General features: G+C 43.4%; 1 protein-coding gene across 7 annotated transcripts in view; it reads right to left on the bottom strand.

The window, feature by feature from the left end:
- The window catches only part of MTMR2 (myotubularin related protein 2), a 93403-nt gene that overhangs the window by 37291 nt on the left and 44609 nt on the right, over positions 1–11503 (bottom strand). For 4 of the 7 annotated variants that reach the window (XM_019524453.1, XM_019524450.1, XM_019524451.1 and 1 more), the window contains exon 3: positions 350–389. The exons of the other annotated variants lie outside the window; for them this stretch is intronic. In XM_019524453.1, coding sequence (XP_019379998.1) covers positions 350–370 — 21 coding nt within the window. In that variant the 5' untranslated portion in view covers positions 371–389. The remainder of the gene's footprint in view (positions 1–349; positions 390–11503) is intronic. 7 annotated transcript variants of the gene reach the window in all.

An 11503-nucleotide genomic window follows, 5' to 3' on the forward strand; every position in this document is an offset into this window, starting at 1 on the left:
GTGTGTGTGTGTGTGTGTGTGTGTGTGTGTGTGTGTGTGTGTGTGTGTGGAGATCTCTCTGTATAGACCTATCTATAGAAATCTCTCTCTCTCTCTCATGAGAGAGAGAGAGATCTCTAGGCAGATAGATAGACACACACAGGGGTTTCATAAAGTCCTTGTGCACTTTTAAACTTTAATAGCTTAGGTTGTAGGTATGATAGAAACAATCTGTAAACGGCATTTAAAAGCAAATTTATTAAAGTTTTAGGTCAACTAGAGTACACAGTGCTAGACTTCAACATAACCACCATTTTCTTCTCACAGCTGATACGGACTTCAATTCTGCTAGCCATAGGACACAGTTTACCTTCTTGTCTACAGTAGCCATTTTTCGTTTGTCAAAGGATCTGAAATAAGAATAAATTTATTATTACTTATGAAGTCTAGCATTGTGCACTCTAGTTGTCCTAAAACTTCAATAAATTTTAAGCCATAATGGCAAAAGCATATTATTTTCACTACCAAAAGCTAAGTTAACCCTTCCCTGATTTCCCCTACCCCCCCCCCCCAACACTGCAGTTTTATATGGCAAAATGGAGATCCTAAAAATTTGATAAGAGGCCAGGGAGGGGTTGACTTGGCTCTTAGTAGCGACAGCTGACCCCAACACCCCTCTCTCCACCCCATTCACGAAGCAGTCAGTTCCTCCTCTTGTCTCAATTCTGGTGCCTCCCTTTCCTGAGTGGCCAGGGCTCATACTACTTGCACCAGGCAAGCCATGGGTTGCTCAATCCTGCTAAGGGTTGGCAAATGCTTGAATGCTTTTGTTAATAGGGATACTTTCTTGAATCAGAGTCCCATCATGTAAACTCTCAGGGCAGGGTCAGTCCCTTACCTGGCATACGTAGACTGCTTAGAACAACAGGAACCAAATCTTCTGGACACTGCTATATAAATTGTATGGGGGGTGGTAGCAGAGGGCTGCTGCTTGCATAATGACATTCTTTATCTTCCCAATATGTCAAGACAACATACATATACCAAGGTAACCAATGAAGTCCTCATGGCCAAATTTAAGGGCTGCTTTTTTCATCAATCTACAGCCTTTGACAAAGCTAATCGGTAGGGACTAGGCCTGTGCGAAGCAGCAAGTATTCAATCCAGATTCAGATTCGGCTAATTCAGAGGGACAGTGATTCGATTCAGTGATTCGAATCACTGTCCTGATTCAATGCGGCTGTAGACTATAATGGGGAAATCACTAAAATAACTATAACTTTGTCATTTTTTTGCAGATTCAGATGAAAACACAGCAGGGATGGTAGCTCCTTCTGAGGGCATGAAGCCTGCCAAGTTTCAAGGAGACAGGTGCAGGGGTTTCTGTGAAAGTGCACCTCAAACTGTTGAAAGCAAAACTCATATCACTTGTGTGTGTTAACGCAGAGCGGGATGAAAGCAGCAGGGATGACAGCCCCTTGTGCAGGCATGAGGCCTGTTAGGTTTGAGGTAGGGTGGTGCAGGGGTTTCTGTGAACATGCACCGCAAGATTCTGAAAGCAAATTAAAAAAGTAAATAGGTGCAGAGTGAGGAGGGTGGCACTCACTCCGTCTGCACATGGAGCTTGGGGAACCCCAGCAGTGGGAGGTTCACTTTCAGGAACACCAGCTGCTCTACCAAACCAGGATCCAAGGAGGTGCGGTGGGGTGTCACAACATCCCCGGCAATGCTGAACACCCTCTCGCTTGGAACACTGGTTGGTGGACAGGATAGGTATTCCCGGGGAACCGTGGCCAGATCCTGCTACACCTGGCTGTGGGTTGCCTAATAGGCCAAGGGGTTGCAGTGCAGCAGTTCCATGTCCTCGGTGAGGTAGCCACCACGGCCTCCGCACTACCTGCCTGATGGTGGGGTCTGGTGCCTCTGGACCCCAACACTGAAGGCATGCACTTGGCCTACATTGGCAGCGGCTGTGGTGGAGGAGATTGGCTTGTGGTTGGAGTGCTGGGACAGGAAAGTGGATCCCGCTCTTCCACGTCCCCCTGCTTCTGCCCTTCTGCCTCCCTGACTGTTCACTAGCACCTCTGTCCAGTGATCAGGGTTTTGCTGCTGCAGGTGCTCCCCTTCATCCTTGGGTCGCACTTGGGGGTTGGACTAGATGATCTGTCTAGGTCCCTTCTGACTCATTGATTCTATGGCTGTCAGCATGTAGACTGGACTGGACCACAACAGATCCAGCCATTTTTTGATGCTCTCCTTCAGCTGCTTCACCAGTGCCTGCCCCTCTAGTGAAAGCGGCCTGCCCCAGCCAGGAACACTGATCCCCTGGAACTTCTCCAATCCAAGGATTGGATACAACTTACAAGAAAAGAGAGCAAGAGACTAGATAGCAAGCCAGAGCCTTTCGGACACTGCTTCTCCAAGAGAGACAGCTCACAAAAGGCACAGATCACCTCAGACAGCTTTATATGTTGTTTCTATGTCCCTGTCCCCCATCCGCCGAGCACTGTGATTGGAAAGGATCTCAGAGAAAAATCAGTCAATGGCCAGCTACAGATGTCAATATCAGAGCAGTCTTTCCCCCCCTCAGCCTTTTCCAATATGGAAGATCACCCCATCCCTCTTCTTCTTCTGTTTCTGTTTGTTACAAGCTTTCCAAATCTCCAAATCTCTCTGAATCAATTTGGAGGCTTCTGATTTGATTAAGACCTTTTAATGGATCTTCCGATTCGATTTGGACTCAGAGATTTGGCCACTTAATCAGGACAAATCTCCTCTGAATTAATTCAATTACTGAAACTCTGCACAGGCCTAGTAGGGACCTGTCTACATCACAGAGAGACAAAGGGATTTTTGTGGGCTGCTCACGGCATGTACAGCCCATTTCATAGTCTTTTCACGGCAAGCCCCTCCTCGCCACTGATTGGCCAAATAGCCCCAGCAGCCCTTCCCCTCACCACTAATTGGCCAAGAAGCCAATCACTGAAATTCAAATTGCAGCACTGCCGCAGCATTGCATCTGGCTTCTTAAAAGATGGCGCTGAAACCCTTTTGCTTTCCTGACTGGTGCCTTTGCCGAGTCTACATCACTAGCTCAGCCTCTCAGTAGCTCTCTCTCAAACCATGTGCTCTATGGCTGCAGGGATTGCCACGCTTTCTTTGTATTTCCATAAGCTTTTTTTTCCCCCACCCAGACGATTCTGCAAAAATCACGGGAAACACCATTTTTCGCAGTGATCACAGAAACCGACGTTCTTCTCAGTTTCCACAAAAATCATGAAAACTCAATTCAAGTAGGTCCCTGCTAGTAGCTCTCCCTTGTGTGGGAGCTTAAAGCATTTTATCTTTGGAGTAATGCCCTGGAAAACAACATTACTATGATGCATACATCAAAATCTATCACTGCTCCCATGGGTTTGTAAAATGGACATGAAAGCAGCTCAGACCAAATGGAAATAAGAGTCTCTTCACATTCACTATGATAAAACACTCAGAGTCTAATTCTACACCACTGAAATCAATAGCAACTTTACACTGACTTGAATAGATGCAGAATCAAGTCTTTATTTAAGAAGTAAATAATTGCTCATTGGTACATTGATTTGTCTGCTAAGTGAAACACTGCCCACAGCAAGAGCCTAGCTTTTTGAGAGCATTGTTTTTCTGAAATGTTGCTGGTGAGATGCTTCTCTCTTCATAATAGTCAATTGGATCAACTATAAAACAGTATACATGCTTACTTGACAAAACCCATTATACTTTGCAAACTACTTCAGAGAGATTTTCTGCTGTCATTTTAGGACTATTTAAAGTGCACACTGGAAGGATTTATGTACCATATCGCTTGGTGAAAATGTAATAAACCATAAACTAAGCAAGTATATGGGCTTTTGTGGATTATTTTAGAAAACACTGGGAATTCCACGACAGAATATCTATGAAGCAGAATGGCAATACAACTACATGATTTAGCTATATGGTCTTTTTAGAGGATTACTGACCAGATGGGTTGAATAACATATATTAGACCTATTCAGCCCAGCAAGTCTTTAATTCCGCTGAAATGCCTCATATCTTAATCTCTGGGCTGTTATAAACTGAAAATAGGAACAAGACAAAAAACACCACCAGCATATGGATAATTTCAGAACAGCACATACTAGGGATCTGATATTCTGTCCCCTGACCAATCAGACCACATGAATCATCTCAGCCTTCCATTTTCCTTAAAATGGTACCCAGAGCTGAAGAATGAGATTCATGAATTGCTTTGAACCAACACTATATTATTGAAATGAGAGATTATTCCCCTCTGGAGGACTATAATCCCCTAAAATGTACAGTGCAATCACCTTATAATAAGAGCTCTCTTAGCTTTAAATATATGTTTACAAAAACAAACAAAAAAGCAAAATAAAATTCAGCATGAGCAATATCAACATTATATTATGCACATGTAACAAACTATGAAAAATCCACTTGCTTATTTGTCTCTGGCTTTGAGTGGTTCGAAATAAATTTTAAAAAAAGTAGTTTTGACCTGAAAGTTAGATCCTTCTAAATAAACAAGAGGCCAAAGGAAATTAAGGTGTCTGCTGGATGAAGAAATGGGTACACAGTGTTTTACTGGTTTCTGCTTGTTTTGTTTTTCATGATGGATTTCCCCTTGGAGTCCTACATTTTCAGCTTCATACAACATTTCAGTGACTTCCTGGCCTTGAGATGCTTCTGGACCCTTCAAACTGATGGTGTGAACTTGAGCTGAAGCTCAGAAGCTCCAAAGAATTTACTGTCAAGGGTACTAAAAAGTAGGGCTGTGCAAACCCTTGGTCATTGATTTGATTCAGCAGAGATTCAGCCACCAAATCGGGCCAATTTGGTGGCCGAATCTCTGAATCGAATCAGGAGACCCTTTAATTTCTCCAAATCAAATCAAAACCCTCCAAATCAATTCGGCAAGATTCAGAAAGATTTGACAATACGGACACAGACACAGCTTTAAATGTTTTCTCTGCGTACTTCAAGGTACCAGGTGGCTCATGAATGCTGCGATGCTGTGGTAGATGGCGTGTCCCACGGGAGCTTCCCAGCATTCTCAGCAGCAGACCCGGAAGTGAACCAGAAGCACTTCCAGTCCACTTCTGGGTGCATGAGGGAGCACGCTGGGACCTCGCCCCTGCCCCCCAGCTCAGCAACTGGTGCCTCCTGGACCTGGGGGGGCATCCTGGGTCCCCCTGCGGCCGATCGCTGAGCTGGGGGAGGGGGGGCCAGGCCAGTGCCCCTGCACGCTCCCCAGAGGACCCAGAAGTGGACCGGAAGTACTTCTGGTCCACTTCCGGGTTCACCACCGAGCACACAGGGCCTCCCACCACACTCCTGTGGGATGCTCCATCTGCCCCAGCATCGCAGCGCTCACGAGCTGCCTGGTACCTCAAGGTACATAGAAAAAACATTTAAAGCTGTGTCTATGGCTGAATCGCCGATTCCCTGAATCAGCATCAAATCTTCAGATTTGGATTCAGCCAAATCAAAATCAGGAACAGTGATCTGAATCAATTAATCAAATCATTGTCCCCAATTCAGGCCAAATCCAAATCAGAATCGAATACAGCCCGTTTTGCACACCCCTACTAAACAAGACTTCTACCCCTGCTTGCTCATCTCTTCCAGGTTATGTGGCTTGCTGCCCAAAAAAATATTCTCTCAAAAGCATCCTACAGCAAGCTGTCATTGCCTCAATGCCTTAACATCCCTCAGCACAAAAAGTTGCAGATATTATCTATTCAAACACGTCCTATACTTTAATACAGAGCCTTCTTCTGCTCTGCGGACACCTTAGGATGCATCACTCATTACATTCCATTTGTTAAATTTGCATCCCCAATCTATTTTCTTTTCTTTCATTGGGAATTTTAATAAACTCATTCACTTTATTAAAGTTCAAAACATTAGCCTGAAACAGGTAAGGTTTACTTCTGCGAATGATTTTGAATAAGTCTGTCAGAAATGAACAAAAAACTAAAAGACCTGACCAAAAACCTGATAACCAAGTTAGAACAATATTAATTTAAACTTGGAAGTATAGTGTCCAATAAAGTAGAAGTTCCAAATATGTAATGACATTCATTTGCCCATCATCACTCATTGAACACAAAAAAAGGAGGAAAATAATCTCTGATTGCACATATTAATCCATAGAAAAATCAAGTCTTGGCAAAATATTGAAAGGAATCACTTTCAAAATTTTTTGTTAAAACAATGCAGTTGTTCATGCCTACCTGCTTATTGCTTTAGTTTACTGAAAATTAAAGCATTAAAAAAAAACACCTCTTACCTAGTTCTACCCAGCAGATAGGAGAATTCAGGCACTTTGCAGTTAGAAGAAAAATATGATTGTTGATTAGGAAGATCTGAACATATTTCTGAGGCATATCTGAAGGCCATTTGCTTAATGCCTTTAGTTTTCCATTCTTTATAGATGACAATTATAAATGGTTCCAGCAATTTTTTCTTTACGTGCATTAGCTTACAGTCAAACCTTCAGGTACTTCTATATACAAAGCTTAGCTACTTCTGCTCTCTGGACTAGATGAGAGCTTTGGGAATATTATTTTCATGTAAAGGAGACAGAAAAATGGAGCAAATCTGCCTTTTTCCCCATCTAATTTGCATGGAATCAATATTCTGCAACTTAAGAGTTTGGCTGTTGCAGAATAAAATCATCACAAAAAAGGAGGTGGGAACAAAATACACAAAAATGATAATATCGTTAAAACAAGCAAAATATTTAATGTCCCAGGGCAATTAAAGACACTGTAAATCTCATAAATATGCCAGCACAACAACATTACATAGGCAGAAGCAGGGGCCACTCCCATTTTACCAGCAAGTCTGTCCTGACATGACTGTGTTGTGAGACCAGAGACCAGCTTATGCACTAACACCATTCAGTCCTCTTTGTCTCTGTTTCTCAACAGTGTATCCTTTCTAGAAAGAAACGAAAGCCCATTCCCTACCATAGTCTGTTCTAGCTATGCAACACTGTTTCCGGGTGATCCAATCTTCTTTTTAAAAAGCAGAAAAAAGAGAAAGGGCGTGGCAAAACAAAACCAAAGAGTGACAGTCTGCTTCCCAAAGCAGATTTCCGCAAAAGTGACCGTCTCAACTTAGTGACATTAGCACAAACCCCCAGTGTAGGCGTTTCTGCACCACAAAGTAGGATCCAACACTTTGTGAAGAAGTGTTTAAATCACAAGGATAAGCTGTGCAGCTGGCAACTGGATTCCTTTCTGTTAGCCCCAAGAAATAATCTGAGATTCGAGAACTTACTATCCTGCCGTTGGAAAGGTTGGGGCTGAGGCCCACGGACAGAGCAACAAAGGAAGCTCTCTCTGCTACTGCCTAGACAGTATCCACTTCATGGGAAACACAAGCGTTCACTAACTAGAGCTTTTAAGCCAGCATCAAATATAAAAATCCCTTTAAAATAAGAATGATGCATTAGTGCACATTTAAATCAAAAGGTATGCCTTTCTTTTCACCTAATTCCTGTTGAACATGCGTTACACAAAACTAAATGTTGATACACTAGCAGGGAGATGGACTGGATGATCTTTTCCTATCACTAACCACAGTGTTTTATAACAGAGATAGGGAAAACCACATCTTTCTTCAATATGCCTTTCTAGTACATACAATACAGTATTTTATAAAAACTAGTCCACTGTTATATTCTGGAACTGTGGTTAGAGACTTATGTGGCCAAATCAAGTGTTCTGCATTATAATGGTCATGCCCAATAGCCCTAAAGAAGTGTGTATACTGGCAGTTACCATACACCAGCCCATGAACCTTAGCTCCGTCTCCCTTAACTCACCTCATGCTAACTTGTTTGTAAATCTATGCCAGGGGCGGGCAATTATTTTGGCTGGAAGGCCACTTAATGAGTTTCGGTGAGCTGTTGAGGGCCAGAAGAGTAGACCTGCCCCTTGACAGGTGCAGTGATGGCTGGAGCTGTACGTTGCCAGGCAGCAGTGCCTGCACAGGCCATGGACACCCTGGGCGCCTGCTGCCGCCATCAGCGGCAGGGGCTGTGTGCCGTGGCGGGGGGGCAGGGGGGGCGGAGGAGGGCAGTGTGTGGGGGGACTGGCCACGAATATCTACACCCTGCCCACCAGAGCTTCACTCTCCTGCTGCCACCCTGGGCGTGGGCTCCGGGCTCTCGCCCAGCTGCAGCTTCCCCTCTCCCCAACCCCGCCACTTCCTTACCTACTGCTCAGAGTGAGCACTGCAGCAGGGACACAAGGAGGAGCTGCTGGATGCCAGGGTAGCCAAGCAGGTCCCATGGCAGCTGCAGCAGTGGAAGCAGTGGCCCCACCTGGAAGCCATGCATGTTGGCTAAGCTAGGTCCTTCAGCACACAAGGGTGGGAGTGAGGTGCGTGTACTGGGTGGGGTACAATTAGTTGGTGAGCATCCGTGGGCAAGATAAAATTGCCTGGCAGACCACATCTGGCCCATAGGCTGTATTTTGCCCACCCCGGTCTATGTCTTTATAGAGCAAACAGTAGATAATCACATAAATAGTAACTTTACTGTTAGTACTGTATATACAAAAGTGCTGAATTAAAATTGTAAGTCCTTGCTTTTGCACTCAGCTTGTAAATTATTCTTTTATTAATTTAGGGTTTTTGTGTAAGTTCATATGAAGAACACAATGGACATTTAAACAGAGAACACAATTAGCAATAGTAGGCAGTTGTCTTCTACACACAACAACCAGTAGAAGGGCACAGAATACACATTTGCCAAAGCCCTACAGAATTATTTGCTAGACACGTGTAAAAGTGTCCAGCGGAGAAAAGTTACAAGTCAGGAATCTTGGATTTTATTCCCACCTCCAGAAAGGAGTTTGGTCTAATGCTTACAGACAACACGGCCAAAAACATAGATTTGACACATTCCTTTTGAAAACCAGTACTAAGTAGATGACATCGGGGCTGCCATATTGGAAACTGCTGTCAGATTCTAGCCCTTGAAAATGTACTCACTTGTGCCAAAGGCCACAGCCTACAAGTAGGGAATTGAACAGAGAAATCCATTTTACCTCAAGCTCTAGGTTTTACCTTAGTTTCATGCACTCTGTAAAGGAACATGTTGGCTGTAGCAAAACTTATTAGTCCTAAGATAACTGGCAGCAAGCCCCTTCCCACCAAATCTACAACTTATAAACCACAGGAGTGTAACCAATTTCCTTTTTACAAGAACCATGCCACAATTTGAATCTAGCAAACTTGAGACACTATCCTCCAAAAAGCTTAAGTGAAGAATGAAATTCCTAAGGTTAAATCTCATGAAGTGAGAAAACAACAAAGCCAGTGAAGAGGCACAATAAATTACACAGACATACAGAACTGCAGATATCTAGGGTGGGGTTTTCCAAAGCACCTCTGTGGCTCAGGAACATGACTCCCATTGGTTTGTAAGTCATTTAGGGCCCAGATCTTCAAAGGTGTTTAGGTTTATTCATTTTGTCCTCATCTGGTAGCAGGTCTATAGCTTATGTTAATACACACAGCTGGCAGAGAAATGAATCCCCTAAATTCATCAAATTCTAAACAGCTTTGAACATAAAGTCAGGAGAAAATCCAACAAATCTTGCAGCATAATCCAAATGACTGAAACCTCTAAATGTTATTTAGTGTTGGATTTATGAAGTGCAATTTCAGTACATTGTAGAGAAGAAAGGATTTAGTTTTACATCCAGGTATCAAAGTGTTTTATATAAAAACTTTTATGGAAGCTATTATGAAATTCTTCAGAGAAAAACAAGGAAAAATACTGTATAAACACATAGTAGGAATTACCATCTCTTCTTACCCAATACAATGTCAAATTGTTGTTCGGAAGACATCTGCAGTTATAGACATCAAATAAGATTTGGATAGCTCCAAATCCCTGGACACCTACACTTCTTCTAAAAATGCCACATAGAAAATGCTAAGGCAAACTGTAACTATAACAGAGAGTTCTGTCATGTTTATAGAAATGTAACTTCTAAAATTAAGCTGATACCTAGGCAGAACAAATGAGATCAACTAGAAGAAGGAGCAAGAGATCATGTATGTAGGGTTTATATGCATACCTAAAGCATATTTCAAGAATGGCAGAGCCAATTCAGAACATTAGGGGTATTTTTTATAAGGAAGCTGCAATGTCCCCTTCTTTATAAGGCTATCCAGAAATTCTGGACATATTGTCTCCCTTTTCCACATAGGACAAAGGTCCAAATCAGTTTTCTATAACTTTCTCCTGCCCTCAGCTTCCCAAATCAGATGCTACACAAGCTCTGCTCAGATCTCAAACCACATATATGGTAGCCTGCTCCATCAGATGTTGACTTACTCCAGTCATTGTCTGCTGTTTTGACAAAGATGCAAAGGGAACAGTGAAAAGCACAGAGACTATTTTAGTGCTTTTTATGTATAACTGCATGGAATACAGTGAGGCTGTAACAAGGAGCACCCATTTCAAAAAGGATATTGCTGAAGTAAAGGAAGTTCAAAGTCAGTAACAAAAGTGATCAGTGTAGTGATCACCAGGTTCATTAACATACGCATGAACAAAGATAATTAAGCAATGACTAACTGTGGAGCAGTAGGCAACCTCTGCAGACCCTTTGTCTTTCTGTAACTCACAAACAGGGACTATTGAGGGACCATTTCCCAACTTCTATAGTCTTCTAAGTAAGGGAGTGCTTCTAAATTAGAACTTCTATCACTATAATCAGCATCCTAAAAAAAACCCTCAAATTGAAGAGACGGAGATTATTACATTAGAGAGGAGATGGATAACTGGGAATATGGTAAAGCAATGAAAAGCCTAGAGATGATATACTGGGAACATCAACTGTATTTACCTGAATCAAGATGACAGAATTTAAGGCAACTACCCAATAATTAGATTTCATACACAGACGATGTATAAATTTGTTATAGTTTTCTGTATATTGGATCTAATTATTGGAGGGTTGTCTTATGTTCACCCCCCCCCAACACTGCAGTGGAAAAAGCAATAATGACAAGGAGATGGGCAGTGATGGAGGAGGCAGTAGAGGGAGAAAGCAGGAGACAGGTGGTAGGGGGAGGCAGTGGGGGAAGCAAGTGACCCTTGCCAGCTCTGCTGCCTGCCCTGCCGACACTTGCCCACATGCCACTTATTGCCCCCATGCCTGGCCTTGCCCTCTATGACACTTACCCTCTGGCTCTGGTATTTCTCTAAACTGGGGCATCCAGCACACGGGTGCTCCAGCCCCAACCCAGCCATGCCATACAGCAGTTGCTGTGGTAGCAGCAGCCACAGCCCAGCCCTGGAGCCAGAGCCCAGGATGGAGCTGCTGCCACTGGACCAGGCTGGAACAACCACATGCTCCATGCCCCTGGCTGAAGTGGAGTGCCAGGTGGAGAGGAGTGGAGCCAAAGTGAGAGCTGGTTGGTAAGTGGTGGCAGTCAAGGGAAGGCGGCAGGG

The sequence above is a fragment of the Gavialis gangeticus genome, unplaced genomic scaffold (assembly GCF_001723915.1).
Source record: "Gavialis gangeticus isolate Ggan-Ray unplaced genomic scaffold, GavGan_comp1, whole genome shotgun sequence".
Classification (NCBI taxonomy): Eukaryota; Metazoa; Chordata; order Crocodylia; family Gavialidae; genus Gavialis; species Gavialis gangeticus.